The sequence below is a fragment of the Hyperolius riggenbachi genome, chromosome 5 (assembly GCF_040937935.1).
Source record: "Hyperolius riggenbachi isolate aHypRig1 chromosome 5, aHypRig1.pri, whole genome shotgun sequence".
NCBI classification, from domain to species: Eukaryota; Metazoa; Chordata; class Amphibia; order Anura; family Hyperoliidae; genus Hyperolius; species Hyperolius riggenbachi.
In genome coordinates, this window is record NC_090650.1 from 344,192,308 (window position 1) to 344,217,646 (window position 25,339).

At 44.6% G+C, this 25,339-nt stretch overlaps 1 protein-coding gene across 1 annotated transcript in view; it reads left to right on the top strand.

Annotated features, from left to right (window-relative positions):
• Nucleotides 1–25,339, top strand: part of TGS1 (trimethylguanosine synthase 1) — a 77,061-nt gene that overhangs the window by 45,638 nt on the left and 6,084 nt on the right. The window contains exons 10-12 of the mRNA XM_068237391.1: nucleotides 868–1,011; nucleotides 12,483–12,699; nucleotides 17,623–17,701. Coding sequence (XP_068093492.1) covers nucleotides 868–1,011; nucleotides 12,483–12,699; nucleotides 17,623–17,701 — 440 coding nt within the window. The remainder of the gene's footprint in view (nucleotides 1–867; nucleotides 1,012–12,482; nucleotides 12,700–17,622; nucleotides 17,702–25,339) is intronic.

A 25,339-nucleotide genomic window follows, 5' to 3' on the forward strand; every position in this document is an offset into this window, starting at 1 on the left:
CCTCTGACACGGGAGACCTGGGTTCGAATCTCGGCTCTGCCTGTTCAGTAAGCCAGCACCTATTCAGTAGGAGACCTTGGGCAAGTCTTCCTAACACTGCTACTGTCTATAGAGCGCGTCCTAGTGGCTGCAGCTCTGGCACTTTGAGTCCAGAGTGGCACTTTGAGTCCAGAGTGTGTTTGTTTGACGACAGCTGATATCTGCTGTTTGAGTTTTAGATTTCCATCCAGGATCACCCCAAGGTTTCGCACAGAGTCTTTATACTGTACAGTATCTCCCCCAATTGCTAGTTTGAGGTGGTGAGCGTTTTGAACTTTATCCATCATGTGTGGACCACCTACCACCAACACCTCTGTTTTCTCAGAGTTCAGCCTCAGCCAGCTGGTGTTCATCCACTTTTGTAAATCCACTAGACACGCATTTATGGATGCTGATGGGTCTTGGGTGCCAGGCTTGAAGGACAGATACAGTTGTGTGTCATCTGCACACATTAGCAAACTGCTTATACTGAGCTGAGAAGCAGAAAACAGCTGAGAAGTGATTCCTAGATATATTTTAATACATAAATACAGCAGCTACGCAATTAAATGCAATGGCAGCTTTCAGAGCAGCTAAACTGTACTTTGGGAATTTGTAAACAGACTACTTGTGTACAAAAGCAAGCATAACTGTATGGGTAATAAAAACTGGGAAAAAAAAACAATTTTATTGAATGTTATGTCAGAGTTGTATCCTAATTTATTACTATTTAGTATGAGTGTTTTGTTACTGAAACAAGGAATAATACATGAAACCGTAGCATAAAGCTGTAATGTGATGGTGATTGTGCACACATTGTACTGAGTTGACATGCTCTATACATTGCAGAAGGCTGGTTTTCTGTGACACCAGAGAAGATTGCACAGCACATCGCCCAGAGGGTTCGTCAGTGCATAAACTGTGAGGTTGTGGTGGATGCCTTCTGCGGTGTTGGTGGAAATGCCATCCAGTTTGCTTTGGAAGGCATGAAAGGTACGTTTTATTTAACAGAATTTGGAAAGCTGAGATTTTTAGCTAATACAAGTAAACACAATTCCATGTAGGATTCTGAACTTGCACTCCCTTTCAGGATACTGTAGCCATTTATGCAGTCATATGCCATAATAGGACACTTAAAGAAAACCTGTAACTAAAAAAAGTTCCCCTGGGGGGTACTCACCTCGGGTGGGCGAAACCTCTGGATCCTATCGAGGCTTCCCCCGTCCTCCTGTGCCCCATGGCGGTCTTGCTGTGCCCCTCCAAACAGTGGGGATGTAAATATTTACCTTCCCGGTTCCAGCGCAGGCGCAGTATCGGCTCTCCGCTCAGAGATAGGCGGAAATAGCCGATCGCTGTCGGGCTGCTCTACTGCGCAGGTGCAAGTCTCCTGCGTCTGTGTAGTAGAGCGCACCCGACAGAGATCGGCTATTTCCACCTATCTCTGTGCTGAGAGCTGCAACAGCGCCCCCGCTGGAGCCAGGAAAGGTAAATATAGCAAGCCTTGTCAGGCTTGTCGAGCCAGGACTGCGGGGCGCTTCTGGGAGCCAGCACTGGACTGCCTGCAGGTACAGGGGTGGGGGAAGCTTCATTGGGACCCTGAGGCTTCCCCCTCCCAAGGTAAGTACCCTCCAGGGAACTTTTTTTTTTTTCATTACAGAGTCTCTTTAAAACGGGTGGAGGTGCCCAATGCATAAAAGCTAGGTTAATAAGCTGTTAACCTTATAAACAGAGAGGTAATCTTACCTCTCTTAAAGAATTTGGACCAGTTTATTGAAAACGGTCTTTTTATTTGAGCACAACAATTGACAACGCGTTTCACGGGTGCTTGCCCACTACGTCAAATCAGTGAAAAAACAGGTGCCTTAAAGAGGAACTCCAGCCTAAACAAACATACTGTCATTAAGTTACATTAGTTATGTTAATTAAAATAGTTAGGTAATATAATCTCTTACCCATACTGTTTTAAAAGAACAGGCAAATGTTTGATTTCATGATGGCAGCCATCTTTTTGGTTGAAAGGAGGTGACAGGGAGCATGAGACACAGTTACAACTGTCCTGTGTCCTGAGCACCTCTCTTAGTTGCTAGGCAACGTGAATAACAATATAGGAAATCCCATCATGCTCTGCACAGCATCTGGGAAAAAAAGCCTGGGCTTTTGTTCTTTGATGGGTGGAGCTTAGCAAAAAAATGCAGCTAAAAATGATGCTTTGGTAAGAAAAACAAAGTTCTGATGCTGTGAAACTGTTAAAGAAACACCAAGCCTTTTCAGTTCAGCTGAGTAGATTTTTTAGTCTGGAGGTTCACTTTAACTGCTATGGCTGTGTAGCAAGCATGAGTGCCTCTCTGTCTGCAGTCATATGTCATAATAGATTCTGCATAGGCCACTGATACCTGAAAACATAGATTCTGATTGTAAGCACAGTATAGCCATTTACTGCTTGTGATCACTTCCTCTACAAAACACCCATAATTCATCACTTTAGGTCAGTGGAAAATGTCATGTATTTAGGGACTCTGACGTGAGAGGAATACAGAGGCTGCCATCTTCATTAATAAACAATGTCAGTTGCCTGACTTCTGTGCCGATGCTCTGCCTCTAATACTTTAACCACTTGCCGACCGCCCACAGCCCATGGGCGGCGGCAAAGTGGACGCCTAAAGGACCGCAATACGCCTTCAGGCGGCGCGTCCTTTAGGCATGCCGGGGGAGCGATCGCGTCATTGATGACGCGCGCTTCCCCCGGCAACTGGCTCCGCCCACCCGCCGTAACATCCCGCCGGCCATACGGAAGCGCCGGCGGGATGTTAACCCCGCGATCGCCGCTACAAAGTGTATAATACACTTTGTAATGTATACAAAGTGTATTATACAGGCTGCCTCCTGCCCTGGTGGTCCCAGTGTCCGAGGGACCACCAGGGCAGGCTGCAGCCACCCTAGTCTGCACCCAAACACACTGATCTGCCCCCCCCCCGCCCACTGATCGCCCACAGCACCCCTTAGACCCCCCCCTGCCCACCCCCCAGACCCCTGTTTGCACCCAATCACCCCCCTAATAACCCATCAATCACTCCCTGTCACTATCTGTCAACGCAGTTTTTTTTTTTACCCCCCCCCTGCCCCCTGCCCCCTCCTGATCACCCCCCCACCCCTCAGATTCTCCCCAGACCCCCCCCCCAGACCCCCCCCCCCCCCTGTGTACTGTATGCATCTATCTTCCCTGATAACCCGTCAATCACCCATCAATCACCCATCAATCACCCATCAATCACCCCCTGTCACTGCCACCCAACAATCAGCCCCTAACCTGCCCCTTGCGGGCAATCTGATCACCCACCCACACCAATAGATCGCCCGCAGATCCGACATCAGATCACCTCCCAAATCCATTGTTTACATCTATTCTCTCCTCTAAACACCCACTAATTACCCATCAATCACCCCCTATCACCACCTGTCACTTTTACCTATCAGATCAGACCCTAATCTGCCCCTTGAGGGCACCCAATCACCCGCCAACACGCTCAGATTGCCCTCTGACCCCCCCTTATCAATTCGCCAGTGCATTAATTACATCTGTTCTTCCCTGTAATAACCCACTGATCACCTGTCAATCACCTGCCAATCACCTATCACCCATCAATCACCCCCTGTCACCCCCTGTCACTGCCACCCATCAATCAGCCCCTAACCTGCCCCTTGCGGGCAATCTGATCACCCACCCACACCATTAGATCGCCCGCAAACCCGCCGTCAGATTACCTCCCAAATGTATTGTTTACATCTGTTATCTTCTCTAAACACCCACTAATTACCCATCAATCACCCATCAATCACCCCCTATCACCACCTGTCACTGTTACCTATCAGATCAGACCCTAATCTGCCCCTTGCGGGCACCCAATCACCCGCCTACACGCTCAGATTGCTCTCAGACCCCCCCTTATCAATTCGCCAGGGCATTATTTACATCTGTCCTTCCCTGTAATAACCCACTGATCACCTGTCAATCACCTGTCAATCACCCATCAATCACCCCCTGTCACTGCCACCCATCAATCACCCCTGTCACTGCCACCCATCAATCAGCCCCTAACCTGCCCCTTGCGGGCAAACTGATCACCCACCCACACCAATAGATCGCCCGCAGATCCGACATCAGATCACCACCCAAGCGCAGTGTTTCCATCTATTCTCTCCTCTAAACACCCACTAATTACCCATCAATCACCCCCTATCACCACCTGTCACTGTTACCCATCAGATCAGACCCTAATCTGCCCCTTGCGGGCACCCAATCACCCGCCTACACGCTCAGATTGCCCTCAGACCCCCCCTTATCAATTCGCCAGGGCATTATTTACATCTGTCCTTCCCTGTAATAACCCACTGATCACCTGTCAATCACCTATCAATCACCCATCAATCACCCCCTGTCACTGCCACCCATCAATCACCCGCTGTCACTGCCACCCATCAATCAGCCCCTAACCTGCCCCTTGCGGGCAATCTGATCACCCACCCACACCAATAGATCGCCCGCAGATCCGACGTCCGATCACCTCCCAAGTGCAGTGTTCACATCTGTTCTCTACCCTAAACACCCACTAATTACCCATCAATCGCCCCCTGTCACTGCTACCTATCAGATTAGACCCCTATCTGCCCCTAGGGCACTCAATCACCCGCCCACACCCTCAGAATGCCCTCAGACCCCAGCCCTGATCACCTTGCCAGTGCATTGCTTGCATCTATTCCCCCCTCTAATCACACCTTGAGACACCCATCAATCACCTCCTGTCACCCCCTAGCACACCTACCCATCAGATCAGGCCCTAATTTGCCCCGTGTGGGCTCCTGATCACTCGGCCAAACCCTCAGATCCCCCTCAGACCCCCTTCCGATCACCTCCCCAGTGCATTGATTGCATCTATTTTCCCCTCTAACCACCCCCTGAGACACCCATCAATCACCTCCTGTCACCCCCCTAGCACTCCTATCCATCAGATCAGGCCCAATACAACCTGTCATCTAAAAGGCCACCCTGCTTATGACCGGTTCCACAAAATTCGCCCCCTCATAGACCACCTGTCATCAAAATTTGCAGATGCTTATACCCCTGAACAGTCATTTTGAGACATTTGGTTTCCAGACTACTCACGGTTTTGGGCCCGTAAAATGCCAGGGCAGTATAGGAACCCCACAAGTGACCCCATTTTAGAAAAAAAGACACCCCAAGGTATTCTGTTAGGTGTATGACGAGTTCATAGAAGATTTTACTTTTTGTCAAAAGTTAGCGGAAATTGATTTTTATTGGGTTTTTTTCACAAAGTGTCATTTTTCACTAACTTGTGACAAAAAATAAAATCTTCTATGAACTCGCCATACACCTAACGGAATACCTTGGGGTGTCTTCTTTCTAAAATGGGGTCACTTGTGGGGTTCCTATACTGCCCTGGCATTTTAGGGGCCCTAAACCGCGAGGAGTAGTCTAGAAAACAAATGCCTCAAAATGACCCGTGAATAGGACGTTGGGCCCCTTAGCGCACCTAGGCTGCAAAAAAGTGTCACACATGTGGTACCGCCGTACTCAGGAAAAGTAGTATAATGTGTTTTGGGGTGTATTTTTACACATACCCATGCTGGGTGGGAGAAATTTCTATGTAAATGGTCAATTGTGTGTAAAACAAATCAAACAATTGTCATTTACAGAGATATTTCTCCCACTTAGCATGGGTATGTGTAAAAATACACCCCAAAACACATTATACTACTTCTCCTGAGTACGGCGGTACCACATGTGTGGCACTTTTTTACACCCTAAGTACGCTAAGGGGCCCAAAGTCCAATGAGTACCTTTAGGATTTCACAGGTCATTTTGCGACATTTGGTTTCAAGACTACTCCTCACGGTTTAGGGCCCCTAAAATGCCAGGGCAGTATAGTAACCTCACAAATGACCCCATTCTAGAAAGAAGACACCCAAAGGTATTCCGTTAGGAGTATGGTGAGTTCATAGAAGATTTTATTTTTTGTCAAAAGTTAGCGGAAAATTGATTTTTATTGTTTTTTTCACAAAGTGTCATTTTCCACTAACTTGTGACAAAAAATAAAATCTTCTATGAACTCACCATACTCCTAACGGAATACCTTGGGGTGTCTTCTTTCTAAAATGGGGTCATTTGTGGGGTTCCTATACTGAACTGGCATTTTAGGGGCCCTAAACCGTGAGGAGTAGTCTGGAAATCAAATTTCGCAAAATGACCTGTGAAATCCTAAAGGTACTCATTGGACTTTGGGCCCTTTAGCGCAGTTAGGGTGCAAAAAAGTGCCACACATGTGGTATTGCCATACTCGGGAGAAGTAGTACAATGTGTTTTGGGGTGTATTTTTACACATACCCATGCTGGGTGGGAGAAATACCTCTGTAAATGACAATCTTTTGATTTTTTTTTTACACACAATTGTCCATTTACAGAGTTATTTCTCCCACCCAGCATGGGTATGTGTAAAAATACACCCCAAAACACATTGTACTACTTCTCCCGAGTACGGCAATACCACATGTGTGGCACTTTTTTGCACCCTAACTGCGCTAAAGGGCCCAAAGTCCAATGAGTACCTTTAGGATTTCACAGGTCATTTTGCGGAATTTGATTTCCAGACTACTCCTCACGGTTTAGGGCCCCTAAAATGCCAGGGCAGTATAGGAACCCCACAAATGACCCCATTTTAGAAAGAAGACACCTCAAGGTATTCCGTTAGGAGTATGGTGAGTTTATAGAAGATTTTATTTTTTGTCACAAGTTAGTGGAAAATGACACTTTGTGAAAAAACAATAAAAATCAATTTTCCGCTAACTTTTGACAAAAAATAAAATCTTCTATGAACTCACCATACTCCTAACGGAATACCTTGGGGTGTCTTCTTTCTAAAATGGGGTCATTTGTGGGGTTCCTATACTGCCCTGGCATTTTAGGGGCCCTAAACCGTGAGGAGTAGTCTGGAAATCAAATTCCGCAAAATGACTTGTGAAATCCTAAAGGTACTCATTGGACTTTGGGCCCTTTAGCGCAGTTAGGGTGCAAAAAAGTGCCACACATGTAGTATCGCCGTACTCGGGAGAAGTAGTACAATGTGTTTTGGGGTGTATTTTTACACATACCCATGCTGGGTGGGAGAAATAACTCTGTAAATGGACAATTGTGTGTAAAACAAATGAAAAAATTGTCATTTACAGAGATATTTCTCCCACCCAGCATGGGTATGTGTAAAAATACACCCCAAAACACATTCTACTACTTCTCTTGAGTACGGCAATACCACATATGTGGCACTTTTTTGCAGCCTAACTGCGCTAAAGGGCCCAAAGTCCAATGAGCACCTTTAGGCTTTACAGGGGTGCTTTCAAATTAGCACCCCCCAAAATGCGAGGACAGTAAACACACCCCACAAATGACCCCATTTTGGAAAGTAGACACTTCAAGGTATTCAGAGAGGGGCATGGTGAGTCCGTGGCAGATTTCATTTTTTTTTGTCGCAAGTTAGAAGAAATGGATTCTTTTTTTTTTCTTTTTTTTTGTCACAAAGTGTCATTTTCCGCTTACTTGTGACAAAAAATAATATCTTCTATGAACTCACTATGCCTCTCAGTGAATACTTTGGGATGTCTTCTTTCCAAAATGGGGTCATTTGGGGGGTATTTATACTATCCTGGAATTCTAGCCCCTCATGAAACATGACAGGGGGTCAGAAAAGTCATAGATGCTTGAAAATGGGAAAATTCACTTTTTGCACCATAGTTTGTAAACGCTATAACTTTTACCCAAACCAATAAATATACACTGAATGGTTTTTTTTTAATCAAAAACATGTTTGTCCACATTTTTCGCGCTGCATGTATACAGAAATTTTACTTTATTTGAAAATTGTCAGCACAGAAAGTTAAAAAAATCATTTTTTTGCCAAAATTCATGTCTTTTTTGATGAATATAATAAAAAGTAAAAATCGCAGGAGCAATCAAATAGCACCAAAAGAAAGCTTTATTGGTGACAAGAAAAGGAGCCAAAATTCATTTAGGTGGTAGGTTGTATGAGCGAGCAATAAACCGTGAAAGCTGCAGTGGTCTGAATGGAAAAAAAGTGGCCGGTCCTTAAGGGGTAGAAAGACTGTGGTCCTCAAGTGGTTAAAGAGGAACTCCAGTGAAAATAATGTAGTAAAAAAAAGTGCTTAATTTTTTACCATAATTATGTATAAATGATTTAGTCAGTGTTTGCTCATTGTGAAATCTTTGCTCTCCCCAATTTACATTGTGACATTTATTACATGGTGACATTTTTACTGTGGGCAGGTTATGTAGCTGCTCCTAGCTGTTTTGGCTGTTAGAGACAGCTGTAAACAGCTTTTACCTGTCTGTGAACATTGTTACATTGTGGCAGTTTGCCCAGAGTACCGCGGTCCCAGAGCTTCTTGTGGGAGGGATTTCATACAGCGCCCCCTGATGGTCTGTTTGTGAAAAGCATTATATTTCTCATGTAAAAGGGGGTATCAGCTACTGATTGGGATAAAGTTCAATTCTAGGTTGGAGTTTCTCTTTTGAGTCACTGGACCAGAATAAACATGCAGATCGGATGCTTTGACTCTGGTCTGACTCCACTGGCTGCAGGCTTGTTGCAGGTATGTGACTTAAAAAGAACTCACTGGCAGGGAGAGCAGCGATTGGCCCCAGTTACGGAGCCCTGGTCCCGCCCTGGAGAACATCTTCACCTATTATGAAGTAAGTAGGGAGCAGTGGGCGGCCGTGATATGTGGATCTGGGGCAGCGCCCCCGCCTGATTGGGCAGCTAATAGAGCAGCCAGTAGTACTTACGTGCCACTTAAGACCAGGGACAGGCTTTGAGGTTGCAACAGGATCTCCTTGGCGGGTGGGTCTGGCTGGTATTAGTCAACTGATTCTGAGAGTGTCCGACGGTGGTTTGTGCCATTGAGATGAGCAGCTTTTTGCTGGATGCTCTATGTCTGTCCGTGGGGTGCGTGTGAATGAGACTGGGCTGCCTGTCATAATGTAATGTAAATAGCACAGTCCAGCGTGCAGGCAATGTCAGTGATGGCACCTTATTACTGCAGGCATGTAGGGGGTGAGAGTGGCTATGTAGATTGAGTACGTGCTCGCTGCAATAAGAACCAGTACAACTCTCTTATTAAAGCGGTCCTGAACTCAGAACTTCCTCTCTGCTCTAAAAGATATGCTACTGCACAATAACCTTTAAAGAAAAACTTTTCTTTGTTACAGCTGATATAAATCTGCGGTGTGTTGACTTCTTGCTTTCATGGAAGCAGGCATAGGATTAACATACTGGGGTTACAAACTAGCTTCTCTGTTAGCTACAGGGGGACACAGGACAACACAGGGGGATGGAGGACACAGGACGACACAGGGGGATGGAGGAGGATAAAGGGACACTGGGACAGAGAAGGACACTGGGATGGAGAAGGTCAGAGGGACACAGGGGAACAGAGGAGCACACAGAGGGACAGGAAGAACAGACGGGGACACAGGATGTACAAGAAAGGCACACAGAGACCTAATTAGTGGGGGAAAAGGGCCATAAGACGCCCCTGCACCATGGCCGCACCAGCTTTAGTATTTTTTCCTGATTTTTGTCCACTAAACCTAGATGCGTCGTAGAGTCTGAAAAATACATAGGGTGCTGAGTGTGCTGGCCCTGCTTGTTGTCATTGAGCGCACCACCGCTAGGGGGAGCTTCTTAGAAAAATATACCACTGGAGGATCCCATCTGTTTAGAGGACTGAGGATGGGGAACGATGGGGACCCCCAAGCAGCACCAGCACAGGGAAAGGCAGTCTAGGCCCCCATAGGCTTCATTCATTTTACTTTTTTTTTTGTCCTCGGTTCGGGGGTATTTTGGGTGCCTGGAGTCGGAGTCGTGCCTGGAGTCGGGGAAAAAATGCAACTCCTAATGAATTTAAACTGTAATTTAAAATAGAAAATATGATAAAATGTTCTATTTCTCAGATAATAGTCATCATAAATAATTTATACATACAGTAATAGCTGTGCTTAGTCCACAAAAATGAAATAAACCAATCAAAATTAGTTACTTGTGCTGCTTCAATAAAGCAGTCCCCGTATTTTAAAGTCAGATATACACATCTGATTGTGACTGTACAGTATATATATATGATCTGAGCTACACAGGAAGCTCTTATATATACTAAATAACATCTATGCTGTAAGAATAAAGCCTGATGTGTAGCCGTGTCACTAATAGAGATGCTCAAGAGATGGAAATAATTCTGTGCTGATTCTGATTTATGCAAATTTATTCACTCTTTGTTAATGAAATCTAATTATTTGTTGTTCAGATGTGGTTTAGTGACTACGAATGAAAGGGTACCTGAGAAGGATGATAAGAAAAGTTTTATACATACCTGGGGCTTCCTCCAGCCCCCTTCCGGCCAATCAGTCCCTCGCTGTCCTCCTCCACCACCTGGATCTTCTGCTATGAGTTCTGGTAATTCAGCCAGTCAGCGCAGTCCGGCCGCATGCCGCTTCCACAGCCAGGAGCGTTCTGCGCCTGCACAATAGTGCTGCGCAGGTGTAGTACGCTCGCGGCGGAGTGTGTGCATGCACACCACGCCCGACTGGCTCAAGTACCGGGACCCATAGCAGAAGAATCAGGTGGCGGAGGAGGACAGAGAGGTACTGATTAGCCTGAAGGGGGCTGGAAGAAGCCCCAAGTATGTATAAAACTTTAATTTCATCTGTCTCAGGTTTACTTTGTTACACCGTAGTACTATACTGTACATATGCACTCTCCACAGAGCTGCAGGGAATCCACTGAGAATGTTGTGCACATTGAACACAGAGGTGTTGTCTATCAACCATAAACGTGGTTCAGATTGTGCATGAAGAATGTGTAACAGAGGAAGAATCTCCTTATTCCCCTGCAGAGTACCTGCACATCACTCTTACTTGTACCCACAGTTACATTGCCTAGGGCCTGATAGATGTTCTTTGTTCCGGGCTGTACCTTTTTCAAGTACTCTTACCAAGGACTAGTTTTAGTCTATGACTAAAGGGAATAAATATGGCAGTCTCCATATCCTTCTCACTTCAGTTGTCTTTTAAAATTCCTAAGCGCTGGCAGCTAAGAGACGAATTTCATGTTACATACTTTCAATCAAGAGGATTGTAATATGCAAATTAGAGGAGTCTGAGTCGGTGGAATCCTAAACTGAGGAGTCGGAGTCAGTGGATTTTTGTACCGACTCCACAGCCCTGGTTAAGGTAAACCTGAAGGGAAAAAAGTGCCCCTGGGGAGTACTTATCTCAGGAGGGGGAAGCCTCTGGGTCCTAGAGAGGCTTTCTCAGTTTTCCTCAGCAGAGGGGATCCATCACTTACACTGTTGTAAGCACAATAATTTGGGCTCTGTCTTTTGACAAAGCCCAAAGTACTGTCTGAGCACTGCTTTAGCCATAATTTCTATTACGACCTATGGCGGCCCCTGATGCACTGAAATCTCTTGCACTGTTTTCCTTTGCTTTGATCCAACAACCCTCAAGTATAGACAGTAGTATAAATGCCAAAGCAGGTACTGAATTAATGAGTTGCTCTGCCTCATAAAGTCAGCTTTCTAAGCTAGGAACTTTGTATTTCACAACAAACTGCTATCATAGCCCTAAACCAATGCTATGGTGGCAAATAACTAAAGGAAACATGTAGGGGAAAGTAGTGTTTACTCTGCTTACAACCATTTAATTATCTGCACACAAGTTCCCCTGTACTTGGTTTCTGCACTTGCTTGGATACTTGTAGTAAATTATGCCTGAAAGTTCAGTCTGCATACTATAAGGCATCTTTAAAAAAAAAAAAAAAAAAAAAAAGGTCAGAGGAAAATAAAAGATCTACTTACCAGGGGCTTCTTCCAGCTCCTGGCAGCCGATCTGTTGTCTTCAGCTGCAGCTCTGGGGTTCTCCTCTGTTGCAGATGTCGACCTCGCCAGGTTGGCATCTTCTGCTAGTGATCGCACTCACGTGGCCTGGAGTGTTCTGGGCAGGCGCAAAACTACTGCGCCTGCGCAGAACCCTCCCGGCTATGTGAGCAGCACGGCCACGCGCTGGCGCATGAAATGCAATGGAGGGGGCCCCGGAGCTGGGGTGAGGAGCAGATCAGCTGCCAGGGGCTGGGAGAAGGCCCAGGTAAGTAGATCCTTAGATCCTTTTTACTTTTTGTATCCTTTGATGTTTCCTTTAAGATACATAATCATTACGATTTTAAGAAACGCGGTAATGAACAATGTGTGCAGCAGTTGTATTGCAAAACTAGGGAAGATGATAATTCAGCTATACATTTTACCTGCTGTATTATATTTATGGTACATTTACTGCCATCTTGATGTCTGCCTAACACTATACCATACATTTATTGTGCTATCTCCAGTCATCGCTGTAGATATTGACCCCGTGAAATTGGAGCTTGCCTACAACAATGCGGAGGTGTATGGTGTGGCAGATCAGATCGAGTTCATCCGTGCCGATTACATGTCCATTGCTGCTGACCTGAAGGCAGATGCGGTGTTCCTCAGTCCTCCGTGGGGAGGTCCTGACTACGTCAGCGCTGAGATCTTTGATATCAAGACCATGATGAACCTTGATGGATATCCTTTACAATACATTTCCGAAGTGATAGCTATATGGAGGTTCTTGTTTTACGCATTGAAATTAGACACGTTTGATATAACATTATATGCTTAATCAGCCATATTGTTTGAATTACATGTACTAGGTAAATTATCATACGTGATGGGATGAGCTGAGGATGTTGGAGTGTAGGGAGATATAACACACAGAGAGTCTGGAGTACTCCAGGACTAGTAAACAGTGGACAGCTAAAGTGAAACACCGTCCAACATTAACCACCCTGGCGTTCTATTGATTGTTCTATTGATTGCACCAGGGTGGCTGCGCAGCACTATTTTTTTTATTTTTTTTTTTGTATTTTTTTTGTTGTTAAATCATGTAGCTAGCCTAGCGCTAGCTACATGATAGCCGCTGAGCAGCGGCATCCCCCTGCCCCTTCCGATCGCCTCCAGCGATCAGAGCAAACAGGAAATACCATTCAGAACGGTATTTCCTGTTTGGCTTCCCCCGTCGCCATGGCGACGATCGTGATGACGTCATGCCGTCAGAGGGAGTCCCGATCCACCCCTCAGTGCTGCCTGGCACTGATTCGCCAGGCTGCGCAGCAGTCTCGGGGGAGGGGAGGCGGCCTGTTACGTGTCGGGTAGCGGCGGCAATCGCGTCCAACACGCAGCTAGCAACGTGTTTAAAAAAAAATTGTGAAAATCGGCCCAGCAGGGCCTGAGAAATCCACCGCGGCAGTAATGTACGAGCTGAGCTCGTCATTACCGCCAAGGTGGTTAACATACCCCCTAATGGGCAGTTGTTTCCCATGTATGAAAGTAATTTGCCTAGTTAACATTTAAACACACTTTCAAGGACCACCATCATGAAAAATGTAGGCAGTTAAAGTGTGGCAGAACCGACAGGTTTTCGACCGGTCCATCTCCTCATGGGGGACTCAGGGTTTTCTTTGTTTTCAACAGCATTTCCAGAACAGCAGTTTAACTGCCAAAATAGTAAGATACCAGCTAGCCTCCCTAATCACTTGCACACTATTTTGTCAGTTAGACTTTGCAACTGCTGTTCAGAAAATGCTGTTGAAAACAAAGTAAACCATGAGAATCATGAGGAGATGGACTGGCCCAAAACCTGTCGGTTCTGTCAGTTTTTATCTGCCTACTTTTTTTGCGATGGTGCTCCTTTAAGGACAGGCACTGATACAGCTTCCAGAAGAGGATTTAGAGTGTGCATGTATAACCACTTAACACCACTCCATTGAGGAGTTAAAACATTGGCGCACTAATAGGATGTTAAAGGGATACTGTAGGGGGGTCGGGGGAAAATGAGTTGAACTTACCCGAGGCTTCTAATGGTCCCCCGCAGACATCCTGTGTTGGCGCAGCCACTCACCGATGCTCCGGCCCCACCTCCAGTTCACTTCTTATATTTCTGACTTTAAAGTCTGAAAACCACTGCGCCTGCGTTGCCATGTCCTCACTCCCACTGATGTCACCAGGAGTGTACTGCGCAGACACAGACCATACTGGGCCTGCGCTGTGCGCTCTTGGTGACATCAGCGGGATCGAGGACACGGCAACGCAGGCTCAGTGGTTTTCAGACTTTAAAGTCAGAAATTCCAGAAGTGAACCGGAGGCGGGGCCGGAGCATCGGTGAGTGGCTGCGCCAACACAGGATGTCTGCGGGGGACCGTTAGAAGCCCCGGGTAAGTTCAACTCATTTTCCCCTGACCCCCCTACAGTATCCCTTTAAGCGTCTATTTTGACTTGAATATGGTTAAAGAGCCCATTCGGTCTAAAGCAAAAATTCTATGCATCGTCTTCTCATAAAAGATTATAATTTTTTTTACAGATAATTTTCCTCCAAATCCCTCCCCTAGTCCCGTGTCCACTGGCACATAGTCCCACCCCTTTGCACAGAAATGCTCTGGTGCTTCCATTGGCTCTCTCTATCTCAGAGAGAGTACCATGGCACTTCTGCAAGGGGGCGGAGCTACGTTCCAGAAGCCGGGCAGACATGAGGCTAGGGGAGGGAGATGGTGAGTTCTGCTCTATGCAGAAGGGTAGAGCAGCGCTGGAGTGAGGTCATGAGGCGGGCGGGGTAAGTGAGAAAATTTCTATCGACTGTCATTCAGCTGAAGTGATCCGTCAGAATTGGATCGCTGGTCGAGCGGTCGGGGGCTGACATGCACATGCTAGATTCTCAGCAGAGATGGTTGTTATCAGCATCCTCGGACAAATTTTATGTGGTATGTTTACAGGCCTTAAAGAGACACTGGAGCGCAAAAAAAAAAATTGATATAATGATTGGTATGTGTAGTACAGCTAAGAAATAAAACATTAGCAGCAGAGATATGAGTCTAATATTGTTTCCAGTACAAGAAGAGTTGGGAAACTCCAGTTGTTATCTATGCAAAAAAGCCATTGAGCTCCACAACTCAGAGTTGTACTGTCTTCTGAAACTTGTTATCTCAGCTGTCAGGCATTGTATTGCTTTTTTCTTCTGCAGAGGACAGGTCAAAAGTTCACTTGCCTGCTCTGCAAAATCATTTAGAATGCTGAGTAGTGTGTAAACTGCAAATATTAGAGAATGATGCAATGTTATAAAAAAAAAAAAAAAAAAAAAAAACTATATAACTGAAAATAAAAATATGAGAATATTTTCTTTTGCTTCTAGTAATTATCTGTACTACACAACCAATTCATTATATCATTTTTTTTTTCCTCTTCAGTGTCTCTTTAACAAATCCAATGATAATGGAGGTAATTCCAGAGATAAGAAGTGTGTGTGTTAATGACAAACCTGGAGAGGCACATAAACTTTACAATTGTTGGTGCCCATTAACAATCTAATTTTTGTGAACAATTCTTTATTTCAGTCAGATAAATCTGCTCAGGGTTACAGATTGCCCAGCAAGCCCATGGTAAAACAGAAGTCCTAGGAGTGTGTAAGGGTCCTTTTACACTTAATCAGTTGCTCTCAGTTAAAACGGAAAGAAAACTGATTTTCAAATTAAGTCCCATGTTTTCCTATGGCACCTTTCACACTAAACGCGTTTTAACTGAAATCTTGTTCCCAATGCACTGCTATGGAAAAAACGTGCACTAACGCATACTAACGCACACCAACTGATTAAGTGTAAAAGGGGCCTAAGGGGCTGAAAGAGACAAAAAAGCCATCTTACTAAAATGCTATGCAAAACAGAATTTGCTTTCTTTAAACAGAAGGTGTTTGAGATTATTCAGGTTGAAGTGAGCATATGATGTCTCCCACAATGCATCACTGCTGGATATGCAAATCATCTCTTTTTGTCCCTAATAGCTAAATACACCTGCAGAACTGCTGGAATGCAAAGATGTTTCAGCTTGTTAATATTAGAGAGCCACTCTAATCCAACATGCATACAGACTGTTTCGGATTGGTTAATCCTCATTAGTACATGGTATGGATTAATGCGGCTCTCTGGGCATACATATGAATTGGCTGCCGAGAGACTTGGACGCAGGATACAGCCAGTATGGCTTATCCTGCTGCTGCACAAGTCCCGGCAGCATTAAATACTATTCCCCCACTAGCTCCATGTGGATAGTGGGGAATAATGTAATTCGGCTTCCAGCTATTGCTGGAGACCGAATTATAGTGTTTTAGAAGCAACTTCAACTCCGTCTTCTGACAGTGCCGAAGTTACTGACTGTGCGTCACTATAGCCGTAATTCCTATTACGGCCTATGGTGGCATCGGCTGCGCCCAAATCTCCTGCGCTGTAATCACAGCACTCGCTCTATGGGGTAGGACTTGAAACACACAGAGTTACAGATTGCCTTCTTAAAACAGGTATTTACAAATACTTGAGCTTGCTGGGTAATATGTCACTCTGAGTATATGATTTCTATAGACTGCAAGCCGGTGGTGGCAGTCCATGGTGGACGACGCGCTCATGAAAACACACAAAGGATCTGAAAAATTGTCCACAAGAGAACACAGGTGTTTCCGTGCACAACTGTGGCCTCTCTCTAACTGTGCCTCTCTGACAGCAGTTCTGTGTTACCTCAAATCTGTGTGCTGAGGTGACAGGAGCTGCTGTGAGGGGTCACGTAAACTTAAGTACAGTGTGTGCAGATACATCTTGGTAATGTCATATGCGTCCATGGAAATTGCTGCTAAGCAATAAAATGTTTTTCATATATGCTGTACCAAAATAAAAAGCTTGTTAAAAACAAAGTGACAACATTTAAAATAGAGTGCATAAATTGTTACATTAGGATATATGTAATATATATTTGCAGTTAATAAAAAGTACAAACCATTATCACATATGATGTGTAAAGATAAAGTAACATATGCATCTTAATTTTGTTGTTTAACAACCATATTCATGCACTTCAATTATATAATCACAGTAACGTCATTAGGCCAGGGACTGAGCTTTTTAAAGATGTATGCCATAAGGGTATAGTACTGCTATTTTTTGCAAATAAGGGCTTACAATTATTGATAGAGTACAATGAGGAAACAAAAAAACACAATATAGAAAAAATATATCTAGAGAATTAAAAAAAAAAAAAAAAGCCTAATTTGTCCTGGAAAAAAAAACAAGATGTAAATCATTTAGGTGTGATAAGTAGTGATAAAGTTATTGGGGAATGAATGGGAGGAGCACTGAAATGTGAAAGTTTCTCTCGTCCATAAGGTGAAAACAACTTGCAGGTGGAAGTGGTGAAACCTTAGGCGCAATACTGTACATAGCCTGCGTCAGGAAGGACATCTTGTGCTTCAGTGAAGGCAATGGCTGATGTTCATTCCAGTTTTCTGTAGTGTGATATGGTGCAATATTGCTCTCAGCACACACTATTGATATGCCATCTTGTTTGTTACATTTGATAGAGATAAACTTGTAATACAGGCTTTTCCAGCATCTTATTTCCTTAACTCTCCGCCACTTTTGAAATTTTTCAGCTTTCTCAGAAGATATCAAAAAATATTATCTATTTTGTGCCACGCAATACTGACATTGAGCAAGTAAGTACATGCAGTTAAGGTGAACCCGTACCAAAGACATGCAATGCAAACACAAAAATCCATTACCTTAACTAGAAACTGTATTCAGAATTGTTTTAGCTCCACAGATATCTAAAACCAACCTTTACCTAAGGCGTATAAATGAATGTTATATTATCTGCAGGGCACCAGTGTAATGCTAAATTCAATTTTAATCCAGCAGGTACATCAAACACTTAAACAGCACACAGGAGTATAAGCGGCGTTTCATGGGTTCCCCCACTTCGTCAGAACCCGTGAAACCGCTGTCAGGCCGCTTATACTCTTGTGTGCTCTTTAAAGAGAAACCGTGACCAAGAATTGAACTTGATCCCAATCAGTAGCTGATACCCCCATTTACATGAGAAAGCTATTTCTTTTCACAAACGGATCATCGGGGGCTCTGTATGGCTGATCTTGTGGTGAAACCCCTCCCACAAGAAACTCTGAGGACCATGGTACTCCTGGCAGTTTCCTGTCTGGGAACCTTGTTGCATTGTGGGAAATAGCTGTTTCCAACTGCCAAAAAAGCAAGCAGCAGCTACATAACCTGCCAGCAGTAAAAATGTCACCATGGGATAAATGTCAGAATGTAAATCAGGGATTTAAAAGCTTTTACAATGCGCAAACACTGACTAAATAATTTATACATAAGTATTGTAAAAATGGAGCACTTTTTATTACATTATTTTCACTGGAGTTCCTCTTTAAGTGTTTGATGAACCTGCTGGATTAAAATTGAATTGAGCATTACACTGGTCCCCTGCTTTCTACAAACTCCTTACATGGTTGACTCGACTTCTATGGTGGTGAGCACAGTGGCTCTGGATCCAGCGTGCACTGCTTTTCTAGTCGCACTAAGTGCCAATCACTACTGCTCTTCATTTTTGGTTATATTATCTGCAGCTTAAGGTAAGTACTAAACAATCATTTTCACTGTTACTTTTTCCCATAGCTAATTCTGCTGTCTTGCCTATGTGGGAGCTGGCAATCTTGCTGCTGATGTCAGCAGTGTGTAGAACAGATCTGAGGTCTAAGAGTGGCTTTTATTAAATAACACAGCTATTTTTCACTGTCCAGTATTATAGCATGTAGACATAGCGACAAAGCACATATTGACAAAGCCGTCAAGGACCTATCATCTGCCAATTATAACATTCTATTAAGAGTCAATTTCTGCTCCAAGGTATTCCAAATTCTCTAACCCTGGTCTGATTTAAGGGGTGGGAAAAAATGCATCCCGACGAGGCTTTTTTAGTGGCCCCCGAAGCTCTCTTGTCTTTAATTGCATGTGACCCACAGCGCTGTCTTTAATTGCATGCGACCCACAGCCCTGTCTTTAATTGCATGCGACCCACAGCCCTGTCTTTAATTGCATGTGGCCCACTGCCCTAAGGACCAGGGGATTTTTGGATGATCGGTGCTGCGTGGGCTCTCCAGCCCACAGCACAGATCGGGTAAAAGGCAGGGCGATCAGACTTTCCCCCCCTTTTTTTTCCCCACTAGGGGGATGTCCTGCTGGGGGGGTCTGATCGCCGCCGCTCCGTATGGCCTTGCGGGGGGGGCTCCTCAAAGCCCCCCTCCGCAGCGATATTCCTACCTCTCTTCCCTTTTCTCCCTTCCCTCCTCGCTGTGGCCTGCGCAGGAAGGAAATCCGTCCTGCGCCGCCTAGGATAGGCTTCAGCCTATCAGATGCCGGCGCTCCCCGGCCAATCAGAGGCTGCTGCGCAGCAGCCCCGTATTGATGTAAACAGCGGGGATTTCTTCCCCGCGTGTTTACAATTAGCCTGCGAGCCGCGATCTGAGGCTCGCAGGCAGTTCACGAAGACACCCTCCGTGAACTGACATGGAACGGCCGCTCAAACGGCCATTTCCATGGAAACACCACTTCGACCTGCCGACGCCTATCGGTGTTAGGCGGTCGTTAAGTGGTTACATGTGGCCCACAGCCCAGTCTTTAATTGCATGTGGCCCACAGCCCTGTGTGCAGAAATAATTTCAGTGGTAAAAACAGGCTCCCTGTGAGAGTGAGACAGAGGAGAAGGCAGGCAGTTGGAGCAAACCACGTGGGGAGGGGACTACCACATCGGCAAGGCTGGCTACTGACAGAGATAAGCTGTTGCATGATCTAAATTAGCACCAGGACACTGAAATAGAAAGCTCTGCTTGAAAACTGATGTCTTACCTAGTCATCTACAGTTTTTTTTAGCAGGGTAATCATAAAAACATTTTTCACCATAGTTCCCCTTTCTCCTTCTCCGATGGCGCTACAGCCCAAGTTGAGCCTTGGCCTCCTTTAGTTTTCTGCCCAACCATCTCTATAGTGCCCCTTTACCTTTCCCAAAACAATAATGTACAGTGCTGCTCATAATTATTCATACCCCTGGCAAATTTTGACTCAGGTCGCATTCACAGCAGCACGTTGCGGAGCTGCGTTATAAAGTCTTATAACGCAGCTTACCGCACTGCAATGCCTATGGGCCGTTCACAGTGCGACGTTAAAGTTGCATTGAAAAATGTTGCATTGTGGTAACTCGCTGCTTGCAGTGCGTTACCTCTAAACGCAGACACATTGCATCTTTAACATCGCTTTAAAACGCAACGTCCCACTGTGAATATGCCCTTAAAGTTATTTTTATTCAATCAGCAAGTAATTTTTTGAAGGGAAATGACATGGGTATCTCCCAAAAGATAATAAGATGATGTACAAGAGGCATTTTTGTCGGGGAAAAAATCTCAACTTTTATTCACATTTGAGCAAAAAGTGCCCAGTCCAAAATTATTCATACCCTTTACAAACTGTCACAGTCTGTGGGAAAATCCAAAGTTCTATACCATTTCAAATAGTCCAAGCTGTTCTAAAGCATCCTAATTACCCTGATTAATTGGGAACAGCTGTTTTAATCAACTCAACAGGTGAAAAACAGCAGCTCTCTGCAGTTGGTTTGTGGATAGTCATGGCTAAGACAAAGGAGCCCAGTGAGGACCTGCGGCTGTGCATTGTGGCTGCTCAGTCAGGAAAGGGCTACAAGGCCATTTCTAAATGTTTTCAAGTTCCAGTGGCTACAGTGCAAAGTATTATTAAAAATGCAAGATGTTCTGCACTGTGGAAAATCTCAGAGTGCGTGGTTGGAAGCCAAAAGTGACACCTGTGCTGGCCAGGAGGAAAGTGAGAGAGGTGAAAAAGAATCCAAGGATCACCACCAAGGCCATCCTGGTGAATCTGGGCTCTGCTGGTGGCAATGTCTCAAATCAGACAATCCAGCAGACACTGCACACTGCTGGGTTACACAAATTCAGACCAAGGAGGACGTCACTTCCTTAGATAAGGCACACAAAAGCTTGCTTGGCCTTTGCAAATGCTCATCTGGACAAATAAGAAGACTTTTGGTCTTCTGTGTTATGATCAGATGAAACAAAAATGTAATTGTTTGGTCACAATGATGTTTCCTTCATTTGGCATAAAAAAGAAGAAGCCTACAACCCAAAGAACACCACCTCCACTGTCAAACATGGTGGTGGGAACTTAATGCTTTGGGAGTGATTTGCAGCCAGTGGACCAGGGAACCTAATCATAGTGAACGGCACCATGTAAAAAGAGCAATACATGAGGATTCCCAACGACAACATCGGGCAGTCTGCAGAGAAACTTGGCCTTGGGCACCAGTGAATACTTCAGCATGACAATGACCCAAAACTCACAGCAAAAGTGATGAAGAAATGGTTAGCAGACAACGTTTTGGAGGGGCCCAGCCAGAGTTCTGACTTGAATCCAATTGAGAATCTGTGGAGGGAGCTAAAGATCAGGGTGATGGCAAGAAGACCCTCCAACCTGAAAGATTTGGAGCTGATTGCTAAAGATGAATGTGCAAAAATACCCGTGGAATGGGGACCTTTTGCTCAAATGTAAATACAAGCTGAGAAATGTTTTTTTTTTTTTCCCCACAATAATGCCTCTTGTACATAGTCTTATTATCTTTTGGCAGACACCTTTGTCATTTCCCGTCAAATAATGACTTGCTGGTTGAACAATAGTAACTTTAAGTCAAAATTTGCCAGGGGTATGAATATTTATGGGCAGCACTGCATGTGCACTGTCATGTTCTGTATGATCACAATGCACATAGAGCAAGTCAAAGAGTGAAGGTTGTTACAGCTATGTATTTACTTCCTTTTAACTTCCTGTGTCTGATAGTAAGCATGCTGTTAGTAACCTGTATTACAAAAGATGTGGCTGTGAAGAATTTAATGACGGCTGTAATATATGGTGCAGAACTGTGACATCTTGCATGCTTCAATCAGGTGTAAGGACATTGTACACTTAACCTTAATTACTCTTCCAAGAGACAGGGGCGTTGCCAGGTTCCTAAAAGATCAGGGGCACTTTTGTGCACTCCAGTGGCACGCTGTACGCAGTACACTGAAAAATTGGTGTGGTCATGTGTGGAGCCAAATTTACATGAACAGCGACCCCAATAACTATGTAATCTGTAAAGTGCTGCAGAAGATGTCAGTGCTATATAAATACATAATAATAAGGTAGGACATTAGACTATGACTATGGTAGGATTAGATTGTAAGCTCTTCTGAGGACAGTCAGTGACATGACTATGTACTCTGTAAAGTGCTGAAGAAGGTGTCAGTGCTATATAAATACATAATAATAATAATATGGTAGGACATTAGACTATGACTACAGTAGGATTAGATTGTGAACTCCTCTGATGACAGTCAGTGACATAACTGCAGAAAATGTTAGTGCTACATCCTGACATATCAAGATGATAGGACATTAGACTATCAGTAGGTAGGATTAGATTGTGAGCTCCTCTCAGGACATTATCATAGTGTGTGTCTTGACTGACAGTTTGTCAGTCTCTTTTCAGACAGCCTGGTCCCAGGTCCCCTGTTTGACTGCACTCCAGCCCACTGCACTCCAGCCCAAGTGTTTAGTACCTTTCACTGTCTCCTCCGTGTGCAGTCACAGTGAGTGACGTTTACACTTTTCAGCAAGATGATAGATGGCTCCCCAGCCCTTGCACAGTGGTCTGGCAATCCCTTTACGCTGTCCTGGCTCCAGATGGCCCATACTCACGGGCTACAATTGTCGGCGCAACCACGTGGCACGCACGTGTTACGGCGACAGGTCGCCCTTGAGTATGGCGCGCGCGCCCCGAACCGTCGCTCGTCGCTGCTGTCGCCAGGCGATCGGCGCGGTCAATCGCCTGGCGACAGTTGCCGCCGCAACTGTCGCTAGTCCGCGTGTATATGCGGATTAGCGACAGCAACCTATATGCATAACACGGAGCTTCCGGCGGGGGGGAGGAACGTCGGTGACAGCTTCCGTCGCACCGCTGATCCCTCTTCCGGTGTGTGTATGCGGAGGGACCCGGCAACGAGCTGTCGCCGGTCTGTCGCGCACACGCTCCCGAGTGCTAGCGACTAGCAACAATTATAGCCCGTGAGTATGGGCCATAAGGCAGACAGTATCTGTCACACAGACTGCACAACTTAACTCACAGGCAGCGGCTGTCAAACTCCTCTCTTGCTCTCTTTGTTCCCGCACAGATTCTCAATCAACCTAGCTGAGAGAGACATCACCTGTTCTAAAACTTTCCTCCTACATCCACGCTTTGAGCCTGCAGTCATCATCCCCTCTGGACTCCTCCCCCCAGTGTCTGATTCATTCTCCGACGCTAGGGGGAGAAGCCTGGAGGAGAAGATGTCTGCAGGCTCCGGAAACCAGGCGGCTGGGCTCGGAGGAGGTGAGTAACTGTGCAATTTTTCCGTAGCACGGTCGGGGCACCCCACAAAGGGTCCGTGGCACGTGCTTCGGACCTTTTGTGCTAGCGACGCCGCTGCCAAGAGACAAGTCTACAGGAAGACTCAACTTTTCCATGATAATTTTATTTTGATATAATTGAAAGTGTAAATTTGTTATTAATTTAAGTACATAGTACTTAAATCTCTTTAGCAAACATACATTATTTTGCCTACGGCCAACATTCATAAAATGATGCGAGTGTCCACTGCCAGAAAAAAATATTAGTTTTGGATAGTGTGGTAGGATTTTTACTCCTGTCCTTTGTTCCAATCTGTACAGTTTACATCACTTCCTGCCTAGAGAGGAAGTAGGTCTTCAAGTGTGACAGAGACATGAATAAATAAAACATTTTGTATACAGTAGGAAATAACCAGAATGCTTGAACGTTTTTTTTTTTTTATTGCTATCCCTCAATTCCTGTTTTCAGATCTACCAGTTTACACATTAACGCAGCAAAGCTCCCTGACACAAGAAGTTGGGGTCACACACACAAACACACAACACACACACACTCCACATGGACACAAACGGAACACCAATTCAAGTTCCTGTCACTGCTCAAATGTTATGGTGCCAATGGTTTATGGTGGTTACCGTTAATCTGTGTTAGAAACCGTAAAGAAGGGATTAAAAACCAATTCCAGGAATTATTTTTTGTTACCTTTTGCGCAAAAGGGCATGGATTTTTACTTCTGTCCTGTGTCATCCATAAAAAATAAAAAGGTGTTGGTTCACTGAACAACACATTTTCCTGGAACTGTGATTCCAAAGACTCTAATACAACACACTGCTACGTCTGCTTCTGGGAAAGCCAGCTGAGTACTTTATGAAATAGAAAATTATAGCAAGTTTACAGCCGTTTGTATAACCTGGGGTCTGTTCCTTGGCATGAAGATTGGTTGACAGGAGTAATAGTATGTGTTTTTTGATTATTGGAAAATATTAGTTTGCATAGATTATACAGTGTCATTTGCACTTTAACAGTTTGACAAACCGCTCTCTGTGAAGCTGCTGGGAGTCCTGTGTACTGTAAGAATTAGTGAGGTGATGCTAATGTAGACAGGAAAGGGAAGTTAGAAACACTAAGCAAGTACTTCCACTTTTTAACAAGATTACTGACCATTCAGATGGCTGGTGTTTAGCATCCTATACTAAAATATTTCAGCACTAAGTTTTCTTCTTTATAACATAAACCACTGAAAGTAAACCACTTGCACACACGTTTTCATTGTAAAACTGCTGCTTAGACCATTATCATTCAATAAATATTTATACTGACCGTAGCCAAAACAAGCAGAAACAGCTGTCTGCAGGTAGGATCATATGAATGCAAAATAAATAATCAGTGGACAAAAATCATTGGGGGCCAGAGTTTTTGTCTTTTTCTATTTGTTGTTTTGAAATTGTTATTTCAACCCCATCACAGCAAAAAGAGGAACCTTCAGGGAGTTTAAATATATCTGCGTGTTATGAGGAACCTCCCAGCATTGTTTAGCAGACTGGTAAAAAACATAGGCTTACAGTTATGGGCAATTTATGCATGCATTTTCTTTTAGAAAAAAAAGTGCATAACACAAAGAAATGATTTGCCATTTCTTTCTAAGAACCAAAAATTGTTGCAGATATCTAACTATATTACTTTTCAGTCACTAAGATTACAGAACATTTATATTAGGGAGGGAAAGCATTTGCAGAGGCGTTACGGGGACCCGGGTGATTCCCGGGTCCCCGTCTGCTTTTGCGATCACGTTTTCCGCAAACGTTTTGACATGATCGTTCCGTGATTTTCATTTGCG